We start from the raw sequence: 18541 nt of genomic DNA on the forward strand, positions 1-18541 counted from the left end.
CTTGCTTGGGCTCCACCAGGAGGCATCCATCCAAACCTTCAAGCCCAGAGAATGCTTTCAAGTTGGCACTGACATATGTGCAAAAATCTTATTTTCAAAATCTTACTTACTGGGGCAGTGGTGGCCTAGCTGCGAAGTAAGAGAATCCCAAACCGCCATGGGGCCACTAAGGTCACCTTGAGCACTGTCCCCACACACTGCTCCCTGGGCTACTTTCATGGATACCAAGGGTGATGGGTTAAATGCAGAGGACACATTTCATTGTGTGCATCATGTGCTGTGCTATGCTGTGTGTCACAAAGCAAATAATAATCCTTTTCATCTTTTTGAACTCCTCCAAAATACCCAGGTGTGTCTCACTGTATGAATGATTCTGAATTTTTTGTCTTTATTTCAGTCACAATGAGCAAAAATACATAAACATACTTGTTATGGTACAAAAAAACAACACATTTCTCCATTCCTTGAACACAAACAGGTTTTAGCGCACACTGCTGTTCATAGGAGCAGTAATCTCGGGGTTCAGCTCTGAGACAGGACATAAGAACATCAACAGCGACCCAATACAAAAGGCAGAACAGGGACCACATGGGGACACTCAGTGAACACAGTGATTAGACAGTCATGGGACAGTGATAAGACAAAAACAAGACCACATTTGCTTTATCAGATTTTAAAATTTCGACATAAAACATTTACTTTTATATTATATTACAATTTGCAAATGTAATAATTATTTATATATTCTGTATTTCTGATTTGGTTTTTTGCAAAACAAATGTCAATTAAGCTTCTATTGTGATAGTGATGAGACACAGCATAACAATAAGATGAGTAATGTTTTCACCTGACAAGATAATACCCATCAATATCAATATTGCACACACATGCTTTATTTGACATCGGAAGGGGCCTTGATCTCCCAGCTCACACCCCGTGCTAGATAGAGTTGCATGGGCAGCACACTGAAATCAGAGAGTGGGCTGTGCAAGGTAACAGCAATCCCAGGATTAGCCGTTCTATGCTGGGAAGCATGGGGATGTTGGGGGGAGGACTGTCCCTGAAGCTGCTTCTTTGTAAAAGAAATCTGGCTCATAAGGTGAGACATGGTACCACAGGCACATGTTCTCCTGACAATCAGTTAGTTTCTTCTTTTTTTTTTTAAAACAAATACTAAGTCAAATGCCTGTACTGTGGCATCTTGAATAAAACAAAGATCACTGGGATTATTTTACACTGGCCTTACACACGCCGTCATGAGCCAGAGGTCTGGATCAAGCAAACACGGCCAAGTTGCAGCCTGCTGACACCTCTGCTAATGGAGGTGTTGGACTTGTGGGTGTGAAATGCGGTTGAGATAGGCTGCATACGAACTCATCGAGGGAGGTGGGGCTGTAGCCCGTTGGTTGAACCCGCTGTAATCCAAGCAGAGAGGAAGTGACCCTGACAGAGTGGACGGTGTGCAGTTACCTCTGCCGGCTAAGGTTCACTTTCTTTGGCCCTTACTTTTTCTCACACACACACACACACACACACACTCACTCACTATGCACCTCTGTGATTCCTCATGCTGTATTCAAGGCAAAGCTTGAATTCCAGAATACACCTTTAGCCAAAAATGTAAATTTAACATCAAGCGCACTATATTTACTGTACCCCTTGGGATACAGAAGTGCTTAGACACGTCTCCCTTCACAACCTTATGGTACAGTACACGCATATACATGCAAAATCATTAAGAAAGTGACAACTGACACAGACATCAGTGCACTATTTCTCAATCTGACGTTAGACGATCTGTTATTCCTGAGATGCACAGAGAACAGCTCTATAGGGTTTTTCTTCCTGAAAGACTTTCGTCACAATTTCTGCAACCTCTTGGCATTGGCAATGCAAAACACAATCTTGTGTTCATAGACAGGCCACTGTCTACTGAAATTCTGTAATTTAATAAAATATTACTCAACACAAGGCGCCTCATTCAGCAACTGCTTTAGAGCTGGGATGAGTAACAGTCATTTTAGTGTAAAAATGTATAATAATTGCTCCGACCCGAAGAAATCCGAATCCCGAACTGCCAAGGTGCCACTGAGCAAAGTACCGTCCCCACACACTGCTCGCTGTGCGTCTTTCATGGCCGCCCAAAGTTTCCTCAGGGATGGGATGCAGTGAACTAATTTCACTGTGTGCACTGGGTGCTGTGCCGTGGTGTGTCACACATGACAACTTTTGAAAGATATTTTGGCTTTCGAGAACAGCTAGATAGAATTGTGAACACAGCCTAGGGTTCACCTAAACTCACTAGGAACAATGGTAGGATTACTCATTTTAGAAATGCCAGAACCAAATTTATATCTTTTTCAAGAACGAGGGTGGGGTAAATCAAGCAGAAATTGGTGAATGAGGCCCAAGACAATAAAGAGCAAATAAAAGGTTGTGTAAAGAATGTCCATGCCACTGTCAACTTTGCAGCTATGGTGCTTTAAATTACAACTTACCTCACAAGAATCAAGACAACAGGTAATATAAATTGGATAAAACAGTGACACCCTGATGTTCAGTTCACCAAAAATTGTGCCCATAAAAATTGTTTATAAAAAGTCCCAGCGAGGGCTTATGTTTTGTCATTTTGACATTTGTTCACTTTTAGCACTCACAAAAGAAAGCTTGATCAAAACCCAATATTACACCTCACCTTTTGTAGGTCGACAATCCACCACCTTTGGCTCTCTGAGCCAGGAAGAAAACATTGTAAATTACAACCAACCAATATCCTTACAAAAAGACCCCTATTAGGTGACAGCATAGCATCGTCCATGATTTCCTCCACCCCAAGCCACCAGATTCAGGATAAGCAGGTTCTTTGGGCACAGATTTCTACATCACTGACTCTTAGGCATAACCAAAATCTCATCTCCATCCCTCATGCTGTAGGAGTGCAGCGCCCGGGCACCATACTTCAGTTCCTGGGGGGCGAGGGCATAGCCAAGCTGCTGGTCAATGTAGAAGACCCGCATCCTGTTGGGTGGTAGCTGCACTACCGGCCTCAGTTGTTTCTTCAGCTCGGCCACAGTCTGTTCCAGCCTGAGGGTCAGCTGCTCCACCTGCTCGCCATAACGCATGTTCACGAGGACACTGCACTGAGGGCGAAGGTCAATTTCAGCCAACGGGGCAAGGCGCCCATATCGGGACACCAGGCTGTGGTACCTGAGGAACACAAGAGACCACAAGACATTTACTTAAAGTCTTAAACCGACTGCAACTGTCAAAAGTACCTGTTTCTTTCAAATTCAAATTCATATTTTATTTGTCACATACATAGTCGTACACAATATGATGTGCAGTGAAATGCTTTAGCTACTGCTATTGACTACAGTATTGCAAATATTGCAAGTAAACAATTACACTTTTATGTCTTTAACATAAAACATAAAATAGGTGTAACAGGTAGGGTGAAGGTGTGAAAAAAGTGAAAAGTAAAAAAAGTTGTAAAAAAAGATTGCGTTAGATTGCATTAGACCGCACCGCACTCAAAATGCATGTTAAAATTAATTTGGGCAAATAAAAATGGAAATGTACAGGTCAGTTTTGCTGGTGACAAATGAAGAATTCACACATTGGCTGTGTATATACTTTTGAAAGCATGGTGTCATTTACCTGCTACGGTCTGCCTGACATACGCAGGCTGCATGTCCAGGTAACGACTTCCTAATGAGGTATCAATAATCCAGATTGACCAGTGATATGCCCAGTAATTCCCATTCGTAATTAAAAGATGAGCACAGCAGAATGCACACAAGAAGTAGAGTCCAAAGAACGCTCTTTGGATTGCACTTTTTAAAAATAGTTTTATATTGCATTCTGAGAAAAGTTTTTACTTTCTGTTATTGGAATTCTAACTATTACAATGCTAAACAGTTAAATTATTATATGACAATTATATTAGTAAAATATTATTTTAATACTAATTCTAAATCATATATATATTATAATTCTAAATATTATATTACAACCCCCAAAATAGCTGTAATAGATGGATTAACTGCAGTGACATGAGAAAGTGAAACAAATTAATTTTATAGTTCTAATACATTTCAAAAAGCCCAAATGGATAGTTTGCATAGATATTACTCTACAAATATCTTCCTTTTTGGTGAAGGTTTTTTTTGTGTAGACTGTGGTCACGATGTTGTACCAGAGCTTCCAGAGCTCATTTCAGATGGCTAATCACTCAAAAAGTGTATAATTTGTTTCGCCGCCATTAAATTTGTCGTTTTCTTCTGTGTTCCATCTTCATTTACTCCAAACCGTTCACATTTTTTCATCTGTGGAAAAGTTTGGGGAAGAGCCGGCAGACCATTCAGAGCTTTGTTTGTACATTTTTAGCCCAGGGCCCTACAGTGGTGCAGGCATCCTGCCAAAGAGGACGCATCACTCTCCAGATTGCACACAAATTTGTGTTGCAGTAGCTCCTCGACACTCGACCTCTGCGCTGGGTCTTTATTTATTGTGACCTCCAGGAAACTGTGAAGTGGCCCCCACCACTTCCTTTCCTTCCTAAGCATTGGAGGTTCGCTGGTGCCCATCCAGTGCCTAGTAGCTGACTGTTTGCTGCCAGAAAAGACAGGACATCTGCCCTCTGCCAAAAGATGAGAATGATGCCCAGGGACCATCAGGGTCTTACACATTTTTACAAAAGAATTTCCCTGACTTTTCCATGACTTTTCAATGACTCTAAAGCACATTTTCAAACGCTATCTAAATTTTTGTGCAAATGTGACAAACAAAAGTCAAATGAAAATGGTTAAATTTAACTTAAGACAACCCTTAAAGGCTTAACTTAAACAACAGTGATTTGTTCCCCAAGTTTGTGCAAGCCAGAGCCCGAGTAAAATAGGGCCCAATCAGGTTCGGGCATAGATCATCAGCTGTAATTGACATGACTTTTAAAAGGAGACACGCGGCTGCGGGGGTGATGGAATATGGCGGCAACACATGCAGCACCATGTGACGTGGTTCACTATGTAAGACTAGGTAATATGTCCCAGCCACCCTAGTGCGTTCTCTTCTGACCAATTCTCACCTAGCCAGCATCATCATATTTCCTGGTTTGATACCCTTGTGGAAACAACCTTTGTCATGGATACGATGCAGAGCTTGTATAGATCGCCACCTTCACAAGACTCCGTGACTGTGCACAGATGCCTAGTGGGTAACACGCTCGCCTTGGCCCAGGTTCAAATCCCACTTATTACCATTGTGTCCCTAAGCAAGACACTTAACCCTGAGTGTCTGCAGGGGGGCTGTCCCTGTCACTACTGAGTGTAAGTCAATCTGGAAATGTAAATAGTATGTCTTAATAAGCCTGGTAATGTAATTGTGGTCTAGCCTCTGTAGAACAGTGGTTTCTACCATGGTTGATTTAGGTTGCACTGTTGCACTGTTGAACTTTTACGACGACAAACTGACCCGCTTGACGATCCTTGGCTTCATAAACCTTGGCAAACCCTCCCTTCCCAATGCACAATATGTCATATAGTTGCCATTTCCACTTCTTCTCAGGTCAATTGGTTCATGTTTTGGTCCAGAGCCTTGGCTCTACTAGCTTGCTGGACCTCACATCGCTTTTCAACGATCTGTCTTGTCTCATCCAGCTCTGTCTGCAGCTAAACGTAGTAATTCGATGAGCCATTATCATCTAGCATCATCTTCAATGAAACCAAATCCTGATGAAGCATCTTAATGTCAGACGGGCTCTTGTCCTAACACATTACTCGCATGATCAACAAGTTCAACTGTAACTGAACTCCTTCAGAAACCTGCCTAGATACTCACAAGCTGAATATGATAAAATCAATCTCCTCCAAGCCTGTGACTGGCACATTTTTAATGCTGTGTATTGTGTAATGTAATATAAATAATATAATGTGCAAGAGGTAAATATGTAGTGTAATGTTGAGCGAAGTGAGAATGTGCAATCTGAGAGTGAGGACAGACAGATCTGACATCGGATCTGACATATGTAATGTTGAGTATAATCTAAGACATGATGCCACTGTACACTCAGAACTGAGGAACAATACACAGGAACGCCATGCACAGCCAAAGCAAACACGCAGACAGATTAACAGATTATTACGATGTGCTATATCTTGTACAGAACCTCTGAAATAGCTTTAGAGTGAGTTTAATATAAAACAAATAATAGAAAAGGGCCTTCGGGAATGAGAGTTAGAATGGGAGAGTACCTTGAAGAAGTAATCCTGAATAAGTCTGCTTATTGGCGAGCATGACTAATAGTTTGTAAAGGGTTGTGTGTGTGTGTGTGTGTGTGTGTGTGTGTGTGTGTGTGTGCGCAAAGCAGCACAACGAGTCCCTTTGCCGTGAGAAAGCTCTCACCCCCACCCCCCACCCCCACAGGGGGATTGCGGCAGAGATAAGACCCAGGAACGATTAAATAAAATCTGGAAGAAAGACTTTGCTTTGAGAGCTACTGTAACAGCTGAGCCAATCAAAGCAATTTCCCCTTGCCTGCCCAAAAAGTCTCCCCACAAAGCGAGCCCCTTGCCTGGGTTTGTGCCTAAAGCTCACTGGCCTGCCATGGGAATTCAGCCTGTACAAAGTGCCATTCTGTCTCAGAATGGCACTGTTTCACTCAAAGCTCTCATTTAGTGCGCTTAGCACTCTTAAACGCGGCTAAATCACACTAGCGGTGATAACGTGGGTGCCCTGGATTCCTCGCCCAGTCATTAGTTCTATCTAGGATGACACTAGACAAAAGCAGCGGCTGTATTTCGCCCACAATCTCACTGGACAGGAAATCTATAGAATTATTCCAGCGAAACCATATACCATGGCTGCGATATGCAGCGGCTCAATGCTTACAGATAAACATTCATGAATAAGCATTACACGGACATCTTATTTTAAAAGAATTAGGTCCATAGCTCTGTTAATACTATTTAATAAACAATTAATGCACTCCATAATGCTAATCTAAGGATATAGAAAATCGGAAAAAGGTCAGCATGTGTAAAGAATGCTAAATCTCGGATTTAAATGGCCTCTGTTGGCCACATCATACTGTCTAGAGTTGCATGATCTTATCTACTTGGTTACCGGCATGAATAATGACATGCTCAAAGGTTTCAGCCGCGATTATTTTTCAGCCCCTTCTGCCCCAATCCCAACCCTGGATCTCTACACTCTTTCCAAACACTCATCGTTGGGTCTATGGTTACTCAAAGGCCGTCAGAGGCCTTCTCCCTCTTTCTCATATCTCTCCAAATCTCCTCCTCTCGTCCCACTCGCCTACATCTTTCAGCCCCAGCTCTGCCTCCCAGCTTGTAGCCGCGAACCCGCCGGCCGGGGCTCAGTTACTCAAAGGCCATCACAGTTCGGGAGTTCGCTCTCCCCTTCTTCTCCCTCTGCCCAGGGTTTTCCCTTCTCTCTTTCTTGGCCTTTCCAGTCCGCCCCATCTCTCTGTTTCCCCGCTGTTCCACGGGGGAAGAACAGCAGGGAAACTGGATGCAGCTTGGCCACTTTTCACCCGACTTTCCGTTTTCATTCTCCTCATTCTTGCACGTTCTGCCCCACACCCTTCTTGCTGGGTTTGGCCTAAGATTGTCACAGGTCGCTTCCTTTGTGTGGGACAAGGTTTTGTTTCCTCAAAGACAGCCAAGAATCAAGCGATTACCTCGTCCAGCACTGTCCCTCGCCCCTACCCATCCGCTGAAATCGTCCCTTCGGCAAACCGTGGCCAGACTCTGATGTAGGAGCGATTAAGGTTTCTCAAAGGGAGTCTCCCTTTTCTCACTTTCTCTCGTGCTACGGCCAAGGTTAGTGTTACTCAAAGGCTCTGAGGTGTCCCCGGCTTGTGTCAGATCTCCGTCCTCTCAACGGCAGTGACCAGCTCTGATCTCAGTCTGCGGACGGGTCACTACAGGGTCACGTTCTTTCCTGATACTTTTTTTTTTTTTTTTAAACATGTCAACTTTCCAAACCTCCAAACCTGTTTGCTTTTCACAGCCTCTCATCCTAAGAATGAATCAACCTTGAGGGGAAGATTGAGTCATAGGACACCCTGCATTTCTCCCAAATCACTGTGGAAACCCCGCCAGTCGCCTCTCATCAGAACGTCCGTGATCACATGGCCACATGGACAGCAGTGGACCAGCTACAATTACACACAGAGGACTGTTCTTTAATCCCTTTAAAGGACAACTTAACAACAACAAGAAAAAGAACGAGGCAAGAAATGGGGTAATGGGGCGCTACTTTAAAAAAAAAAAAAATCTGACACCTCAATCCCCATACAACTACAGATGGAGAGGGGGAAATACAAAAAAAATTAATAAAATTAAAAAAACTTCAAGCTGCCACCTTGCGTATCAGTTTTCTGATCTAAGTATGCCGAAACAAAGGTGTCTTTGAGCATGGAGAGACTGGCCACATTGTCTCTCAAAGGTTAGCTTCTCCAGCAGGAGAGTCCACTGCGGCCATTCCCGCAACGCTCTCCCCCGCACTCTCCCCAAGTTAAGTGGAATGTGGTGGGCGAAAAGGTGTGGGTGACCTGCTTCCCGGCATCGCCTCCAGATCCCACTACACCTCCCCAACCATTTCAACTGTGAGGTCTGGAATAGAAAGAATGGGTTGAGGGGAGAGAAAGAGGGAACAGGCACCGCCCCAACACCCCTAAATCAAATTCGAGTTGCAAAAGGCAAGGAATCCCCAGAAGTGACAAAACGATTTTAACTCGGGGATCCTCAAAGCGGGGATTGCTCTTACTGATCTGAGATCAGGCATTTCTGTGTTATGCTGACTGGATTTTTACCATGGGACCGACTGGGAATGGTGAAAGAGGCGCTTTAAGTGTTGTGATGCCTGTACAGGTGCCACAAAACAAAAAAATTATTGTGTTTAGTTCACAAGCTGTGAAGCGGCCGCTAAGGCCAGCGGAGGCCTAGCGGGTAAGGAGGGTGGTAGTAGCCTAGTGGGTAACACACTCGCCTATGAACCAGAAGACCCGGGTTCGAATCCCCCTTACTACCATTGTGTCCCTGAGCAAGACACTTAACCCTAAGTTGCTCCAGGGAGACTGTCCCTGTAACTACTGGTTGTAAGTTGCTCTGGATAAGGGCGTCTGATAAATGCTGTAAATGTAAATGTAAATGTAAGGAAGCAGGCTCATAACCGAAGGGTTGCGGGTTTAAATCCTGAACTGTCAAGGTTCCACTGAGTCAGCTCTAGTCTGAGGAACACAGCAGCATATTTAAGGAGTTGAGCTGGTGTGCAAATCTCAGTCCAATCGAGCATTAAAAACAAATCTGATCCACAAATATATTATCTTGGTACTTCTAGGACTTACAGGATCTGCTTTTGGCAGCTTGGTGGCAGATACCACGTGGTACCTGGTTTCTTTCAGGCCGTGCCTCCATGCATCAGGGCTACTTTTGCAGCCTATTACATGGTGGTGTTAATGTTATGTCTTATTGGTGTATGTGAGGTGTGTGTGTGCGCGGGTGTGCGTTATCACCTCTGTGGAAGCTCGTCCTCGGGGCTGTCCTGATAATATCGTACGAAGAATCGCTCGGCGTCTTCCCTCTCCCCGTCTGTCACCACACTGCCGTTCAGGACGGCGACAGCTGGAAGCCTGCAGCGCAGAGATAACCAGGGAGTGACAGTGTTCCGAGCAGCATCACACTTAACTAGAATACATGCTTCTAATCGGAACTAGACACAACTAGAGTGCTGCCTCACGATATAAACACAGACCGATGCTCTATGACCTATTCCTCAGTTGTCATTTGTCATGACATTTAGTCACAACCAATCAGTCCTTTAATGACACAACATTTTACATATGCGAACATGGTGGGTCAAAATAAATGCAAAATATGCCGATACTAGCCTAGCCAGTTAGTGCCTGATCAACACACTTGACCTTACGCTGCTCTAGGGAGACTAAAATGATCAATCTCCTGATAAAAAGCAGCAAATTACTATGAATTACAACCGATCACAGCTAGTTTCATAAGACCCTGACGTATGTGAGTTACTGACCAGCGCATATTAGAAAATAGGACTTTTTAATGGTAATGTCTAATGTAAATTTCAGGAAACGCACAGTATGTAAAAATGAAGTGATTGTCATTGGGAAACACGGCACAGCAAATGGAGACACAACAAAATGTGTCCTCTGCATTTAACCATCACCCTTGGTAAAAAGTGAAGTGAAAAGTGAAAGTGAAGTGATTGTCTTTGTGAAACACTGCAGCACAGCACACGGTGCCACAACGAAATGTGTCCTCTGCACTTAACGCGTCACCCTTGGTGAGCAATGGGCAGCCATGACAGGTGCCTGGGGAGCAGTGTGTGGGGACGGAGACGGATCAGGATTCGAACTGGCAACTTTCTGATTACGGGGCCGCTTCCTTAACCGCTAGGCCACCACTGCCCCAGTGGTCTTGTGATGTTTTAGGGTACTGGCTATTTTTGCCTAATGATTCAAAATACAACTATTTACTGATATCTATCTGATCCTACTTCCACCTTCTCGTGCTCCACTCACCGTGCCACAATGAGGCTGCGACGCTCTGTGGTGGTGTAGGGCTGCAGCAGAGGAATGCCCATCAACCGCACCTCCCGCAGCTGAGGAAACATGTTGAGCTTCTCAATGTCTTCCCAGCCACTCAGTCCTTCACCAAACACACACACGCACGGCATCATTATGCAGACCATGTACATTTTTTCTACACTGCTTTTTTTTGTAAAAAAAAATGTAAATACACAAAAATCATAATCATCTTTCTAAAATGGAAAAAAATATAATTCTGCAAAAAGTTATTCCCTACATATATGTCTTTTGCAGCTTTTACTGTTCTGTCCAGTTGATCTCAAACCAGCTCAGCAAGCTCATGACCCAGTCAAACCACTTTTTGTCATTTCAGACGTGGCATCTCCAACTGAATCCGCTGACACCGCTTTACCGGTTACTTGGTTACTTTTGTACACCTCAACTGCTGAAGTCTCAGTAAAATAAAAACCCTAAGAGAAAAATGTGTGAAACCTGTGACAGGAAGTGTATATCATATATATTTTTATACAGCATAATTTTTATTTAACATTTAACATATGTCTGTCAAAATGAATCCAGTCGTTATGGTGATTAATTTTTAAATGATTCATGTGTTAAAAGATGTTAAAGGTCCCCTGATATGAAAATTTCATTTATTCAGATGATTTAACAGTAATACAAGTTCCTCTAGCCTGTCTGTGGTCCTGCAGTGGCTAGAAATGGCGATAGGTGTAAAGAGTGCTTTGGATTCTGCTTCACCGTTCAGAGAACGGTAGCTCAGATGGTCGAATGTGGAATTTGTCCCCTTATGACGCCATAAGGGCAAAGGTTACACGACTTCCTGTCTGCGCCAAACATTGTGGTTGGTGAATGGTGTTGATTATGTAATTTCTGACATTGGTGGCAGCGGTGGCCTAGCGGTTAAGGAAGCGGCCCCCTAATCAGAAGGTTGTCGGTTCGAATCCCGATCCGCCAAGGTGCCACTGAGGTGCCACTGAGCAAAGCACCGTCCCCACACACTGCTCCCCGGGCGCCTGTCATGGCTGCCCACCGCTCACCAAGGGTGATGGTTAAACGCAGACGACACATTTTGTTGTGTGACCGTGTGCAGTGCTGCAGTGTTTCACAATGACAATCACTTCACTTTCACATTCTATAGGGCGCTCTCCTCCTCGTCCCCCCTCTCTCCTCCTTATTAGCATTTAAAGCTACACACACCCAAATGGCACGTCCTTGGGAACCTGGGGAATTCTGCACCAAGACTGATTTTCAGAAAGAGACTTCAGATACAGTATTAGGGGACCCCTAAGACCAATATACAAATTTCCTATCAAGGGACCTTTAACAATGTGCTTAACCCTCAATAAACACCACACACAACAAGTGAATAATGAATGAGCCCTGTTCGTGTACCCGAGTTGTGAAGGTTGATGCTTTTCAGGTTGGGAAACAGGCGGCATAGCGAGTCCTGTGGCTCCAGGATTGAGTTCAGACTGTTGTTGGCCAGGATGAGGGACCGCAGGCCCGAGTACATCATGCCCAGCTTGCGCACCTCGCTCCAGTCTTGCAGCTGGTTGTCAGTGATGTGCAGCAGCCGCAGGGACGGGCAGGGGACAGGGGACAGGGCCACAGAATCATACTCATTCAGAGATAAGAAGAGCTCCTGCAGCCTGGGCCGGACACATGTAAAGCACACGCCAGCGGTGGGTGTTACAGACTAAAAGCACATCCTGGTGTCCCGTATCAATGATAAAGAGAGAATGTCCGGGTCCTTACTCAGGGATTTCCCGCGTGATCGTGTGCACCACGTCCCAGGACACGCGCGTGTTGTTGAGGACCAGACGGCGGAGCCCTGAAAAGGCTTCGGCTGCAGACGGCTCAAGGTTAGACCCAGACAGAGGGTTCATGCTCAGGTTGAGAAAGTCGAGGTTTGGAATGTTTGCCAATATCTTGCTGACCTGAAATAAGTAACTGACAATAATCAATATGGCGTGGGTTTTTCCACTTAAGTCTTGGCGTTTGTTTGTTTTTTTTCTTCAATTTTTCAAAAGGCAACTCACTTGGCAACAACACTGCCAACCCACCTCAGACCACTCACGCAACTGGTTGTGGGAAAGGTCCAGCTCCACCACGTGGGCACAAAAGGTGGCGACCTCCGACTCGTCCCCGGCTTCGGTGATGCCACAGCCTTCCAGCACTAGCACACTGGGCAGGTTCAGGCGGTCTGACGAATAAAAGGACACTTGGGTTTTCCGTCAACAGCACCAAGCACGTATACAGAAGCAAGGCCGGCGGTTACCTTTGACAGGTGAGCTCTGTGGGCTTGACAGGATCACCACACCCTTGCCAGGCCCTCGGCAGTAGGGGAAGTTGTCTGGGCTGTATTTGTCACTGATCACCTCGACCAAGGTGCGTCCACCTGTCTCCTCTGACACCTCCATTGCGTCTCCCCAGTATTTTGGCTAACAAGAGCAGTGGAGTAAAGTTTTTTTTTTTACATGCAGGTCAAATTTTTTTTTTCTTACAAAAGAGACCATACAACTAGACTGCAGTTTAATACAGCCGCCAGTGACGACACTAAACATATTTAAAAAACCATCGACATTAACATAGTTAAATATTTGCACAGCCTTTGGACGGAACACACGACTCAAGGTGCAAAGGGACTGTGGAAAAAAAGGTGAAGTTGCACACTGATCATAGAATGACTGGAAAAACTTCCATTTCAGATTAAACAACAACTCACAGATTAATTGCTTGATGCCAGATATCCAGGATAGGAGAAGCGCAACACAACCAATCTTTGGCTCAGCATGGAAGGGAGCCCATCTGGATCCCAACTTTGGCACCAGGCAGTGACATCACAGGACATAGAATGTTCACCAGCTGTTGAGAAAAGGCTTGTAGTGGTGAGGAGAGATGCTGACAAAGTGAGATAAAGAACAAAAGTGAGATTTATATATGTGTTAATTCATTTTTATGATCTATAATTAGATAAATATTGCTATTTTGTAAATAATGTATGAGAACATTTTTGCATTAGATATGTTATCATTTGAATGGTGCACGATACAGCAAAACTGAGTCTTGTAGCCATACGTAGGCTTCTGTGGCTTACAACAGCGCAGCTTCTTATAAAAAGTATTTCACAAAATGGATAACCTCGTTTCTATTTTAGAGCATTTATCTAGAGTGACTTACAATCAGTAGGGACAGTCCCCCTGGGGACAGTGTCTTGCTCAGGGACATAATGGTAGTAAGTGGGGTTTGAACCTGTGATTTTACCCACTAGGCTACTACAAACCTCCCCTACAAACTTCAAAACATTTACTTTCTGGTTATACATGCGGCAAAGTGGCCCTGAACACATCGCAAAGATTTGAGATTGATTTACACAAAACATTTGTCCGATCAAATGTATTTCTTACTTATTTATTTTCACATGCACATGTGTAACATATCACGCCTAAAACCGCCTGCATGACCAGTAAATGTTGGCAGTGTTCAGTCTGAGGCCGGTGCTTTAAAAGATCAGCATACCCTTGGGTAATGCACATACGTTGCGCGATCACGGTCACATTTTGGTCGCGTCTGTAATGTTTGTCAGCGTAAGTGTGGTTAGGGTTAGGCTTAGGGCTATCAGTTTGCTCTACTGGTATGCTATTCTGACAAAGTATGCTGATCTGTCAGAACACCCGCTCTGAATCTAGCCGTGCACGTGCAAAATATCAAATACTCAGTTGACTGAAACTTCAATAGAATAATTCGAGTCTGGATGCGACTAAGACTAATAAAGACTAAAACAACAGCTGGATGCAAAGACTAGACTAAAACAACTATACGACCAATAATATATAAGTGGCTTTACAAAAGTAGCCATGACCTCTGCTACTATGCTAGCATTTTTATAAAAATGTATTGGCATGCCTGCGAATATACTATGCAACAGAAACCGCCATGAACAGAAGACAGACGACTTAATCGTCCACAGATTAGGCCTTAAAGCCTGTAACAGAGCTGAGGTTAACAGGTTAACACTCTGACCAACCATTTAATGGTAACCTTTTCATTGATTTTATAGCCTCATCAGCATGCAGTGGTCCTATTTAATAATCATTTGGTTAGATTGATGTGAACAAACTAACGCGGCTTCTGGTAAATAATTCCATTCTAACAGGTTTCTAAATGGTTCTGGGGTGCCGTCTCATAAATGGTAGGGGCTATATATAGTCTATAAATATATAGTATAGTCTATAAGTAGAGGATTGAGGAGAGAATTTTATTTTTGAGACGTTGACTTAACATTTTATTATTAATATTTTAAAACGGTCCTGCATAGGGGGAATCTTCATGGCCCCCCTAACAAAGGCTTAGTAATTGTTATTACTGCACGCGTCCTGAATCATCTTACTATGTCTTACCCATGAGATGGGGGGTTAGGACCACATGTCACCTGGGGGTAGGGGTGGGGGGCAGCTGCGCAGCGACAGGTCGCGGAATTTAAAACTCGCTGCCATGACAACCGGATTGTTACGAACTCGGGTGGGGGCGGGGTTTGGGGTTGGGGGGGGGGGGTCAAGATTATAAAAATATAATCCGGCACAACCACCGTGTTGCACGAACATGAACCATATTTCCCCTTTTTTGTTATTATCGATGAAAAACGATGACAGTCAGTGCGGCAAAAGATCAGGAGGAAAACACACACAAACACGCGGCTATATTTACTACAGCAATTATTTTTAACCGCAGGGTTATTTTGCGACCGAGGAAATGTCATGGAAATGCAACGAAACTCGTTAAAATTCGTGCTTCGTGCGGATTAAAAGTGACGACATATGTTTAAAAAGCACCGTACTGTACTGCAGGCTGCGTTACAGTAGGGCATTAGGGGGCAGGCGGCTAAAAATAACTCAATAACGCTTGACATTTTCCAACGTCTCGTCGTGCGACGTTTCCGAAGCAGGCGCAGAACGTCGTGTAAAAAAAACGAACAAATAAGATTACCACGTTCACCTTACCGTTAACTCCGGTCACCGCGAATGTTTGTTATTGTTGAGTTCAGTTGACTTGTCTTACGTCGACCTCATCCCGGAAATGACGTCACTGGCGAGTTTCAATTCAAAAAGTGGCTGCGAAACAGCGCGCTGTCGGCAGCCGCCGGACTCGTTGCAGGTTGAGCGTGACACGCGTTTCGTGTCGCCTTCGAACAGCGGACACCTGGAAGGACAGGGCCCGCTGGAACCCAGGAACGAGGGACCAGCGCGGCTTTCAACGTCTTCGGGTTACAGCGGCGATGGTTTTCAACGCGCGCACAGCGCCCTCTGCTGGTGACATCGTCAAACCAGGGGACACAGTCAGTGCAAGAGCAACATTTAAACAAGGTTACATACTGACATAAAGCGCAGACGTGCAACATTAACAAACCGGGCTAAATACAGTCCAAACAGGGGACACAGGCAGTGCAAGAGCAACATTTAAACAAGGTTACATACTGACATAAAGCGCAGACGTGCAACATTAACAAACCGGGCTAAATACAGTCCAAACAGGGGACACAATCAGTGCAAGAGCAACATTTAAACAAGGTTACATACTGACATAAAGCGCAGACGTGCAACATTAACAAACCGGGCTAAATACAGTCCAAACAGGGGACACAGTCAGTGCAAGAGCAACATTTAAACAAGGTTACATACTGACATAAAGCGCAGACGTGCAACATTAACAAACCGGGCTAAATACAGTCCAAACAGGGGACACAGGCAGTGCAAGAGTAACATTTAAACAAGGTTACATACTGACATAAAGCGCAGACGTGCAACATTAACAAACCGGGCTAAATACAGTCCAAACAGGGGACACAGGCAGTGCAAGAGCAACATTTAAACAAGGTTACATACTGACATAAAGCGCAGACGTGCAACATTAACAAACCGGGCTAAATACAGTCCAAACAGGGGACACAATCAGTGCAAGAGCAACATTTAAACAAGGTTACATACTGACATAAAGCGCAGACGTGCAACATTAACAAACCGGGCTAAATACAGTCCAAACAGGGGACACAGGCAGTGCAAGAGTAACATTTAAACAAGGTTACATACTGACATAAAGCGCAGACGTGCAACATTAACAAACCGGGCTAAATACAGTCCAAACAGGGGACACAGGCAGTGCAAGAGCAACATTTAAACAAGGTTACATACTGACATAAAGCGCAGACGTGCAACATTAACAAACCGGGCTAAATACAGTCCAAACAGGGGACACAATCAGTGCAAGAGCAACATTTAAACAAGGTTACATACTGACATAAAGCGCAGACGTGCAACATTAACAAACCGGGCTAAATACAGTCCAAACAGGGGACACAGGCAGTGCAAGAGTAACATTTAAACAAGGTTACATACTGACATAAAGCGTAGACGTGCAACATTAACAAACCGGGCTAAATACAGTCCAAACAGGGGACACAGTCAGTGCAAGAGCAACATTTAAACAAGGTTACATACTGACATAAAGCGCAGACGTGCAACATTAACAAACCGGGCTAAATACAGTCCAAACAGGGGACACAGTCAGTGCAAGAGCAACATTTAAACAAGGTTACATACTGACATAAAGCGTAGACGTGCAACATTAACAAACCGGGCTAAATACAGTCCAAACAGGGGACACAGGCAGTGCAAGAGCAACATTTAAACAAGGTTACATACTGACATAAAGCGCAGACGTGCAACATTAACAAACCGGGCTAAATACAGTCCAAACAGGGGACACAGTCAGTGCAAGAGCAACATTTAAACAAGGTTACATACTGACATAAAGCGCAGACGTGCAACATTAACAAACCGGGCTAAATACAGTCCAAACAGGGGACACAGTCAGTGCAAGAGCAACATTTAAACAAGGTTACATACTGACATAAAGCGCAGACGTGCAACATTAACAAACCGGGTTAAATACAGTCCAAACAGGGGACACAGGCAGTGCAAGAGTAACATCTAATAAAAAACACATAGACAAGAATGAAACAGACAGCGCTAAACTAGTGAAATGAGTACTTCTGTGCACTTTACTGAGGACTTTACTGATCCTTGTGCTTTTCATTCTGCAGAAAAATGTTGCATGGTTTGAATTTCTTTTTGTACCATGCCAGGGTGTTTGTGTACATTATCAGGATATAGGCCTATGTTAATGTGGCCGTTAACCTCCGTCAACAAAACCAAACCGCCCACATGACCGTCCAGGGCTTGTTGAGAGCCACAGGGTGCAGTCTTGTGGTCTGGATCACTTCCCTCACATATATATGGTTATATGGGTTGCTTATAAATGAGGTAGTGCAACCTGCTGTCCAAATTGCTCTGCTGATTTCAGACCTCTAGGCTTCAACACGTCTAAAATTCCATGGGGATCAAGACGTTTGTTGTTGTTGTTGTTGTGAAGAGCACCCAAACATGGCTGTTATGGAGTTGCCCTGCACCCTGGATTTATTTATGACAATAAATGGGATGGAATTCGTGAATGGATTGTTGAATCACCCTGGGAGGAGATTTCTTTTTTCCCTTTTAAGGCCCCTTCACATTCCTTACCACCTTGCCCTCAAACCAAAACATGTCATAGCCTTTCTAAAAGACAAAAACACGCAACTAAATTAGTGGTTAATAAATCCTGAGAGCAGTGCGTTTTTTTCCCTTTAACAATAGTTCTGCAATGAAACAGAATAAGGTCTTGTCTAGGCAAAGATGAGCAGCTCTTGTTACATGCATAGTATGCAGAGCATACTTCAATTATACAAGGGAACAAAATCAATGTATTCTCAAAGGAATGCTGTATTTTAAAAGTACAGTACTGTGCAAAGGTTTTAAGCAAAAATGTCTAAATTTCTAAATTTCTAAAAAACACACAAATAATCCTGATTGAAAAGTAAATGATGGTGGTATACAGAGATGTTCTAGAAGA

The 18541-nt window shown here is 44.0% G+C and overlaps 1 protein-coding gene across 2 annotated transcripts; it reads right to left on the reverse strand.

The window, feature by feature from the left end:
- Positions 1–364: 364 nt before the first annotated feature.
- Positions 365–15856, reverse strand: LOC114791795 (tubulin-specific chaperone cofactor E-like protein). Of its 2 annotated transcripts, none has more exons than XM_028982243.1 (9): positions 15598–15856; positions 13323–13462; positions 12876–13038; positions 12637–12800; positions 12353–12534; positions 11990–12246; positions 10571–10697; positions 9536–9652; positions 365–3207 (listed from the first exon to the last, which is right to left on the reverse strand). In XM_028982243.1, exons 3-9 carry the CDS (start codon positions 13015–13017, stop codon positions 2883–2885), a joined length of 1314 nt encoding a protein of 437 aa, XP_028838076.1. In that variant the 5' UTR covers positions 13018–13038; positions 13323–13462; positions 15598–15856; the 3' UTR covers positions 365–2882. The 2 variants fall into 2 exon arrangements, with proteins under 2 accessions (XP_028838076.1, XP_028838077.1); XM_028982244.1 differs by having other exon boundaries at positions 2883–3207; positions 12661–12800.
- Between the last annotated feature and the right edge of the window lie 2685 nt (positions 15857–18541).

Source organism: Denticeps clupeoides, chromosome 6, assembly GCF_900700375.1.
Source record: "Denticeps clupeoides chromosome 6, fDenClu1.1, whole genome shotgun sequence".
Lineage (NCBI taxonomy): Eukaryota > Metazoa > Chordata > Actinopteri > Clupeiformes > Denticipitidae > Denticeps > Denticeps clupeoides.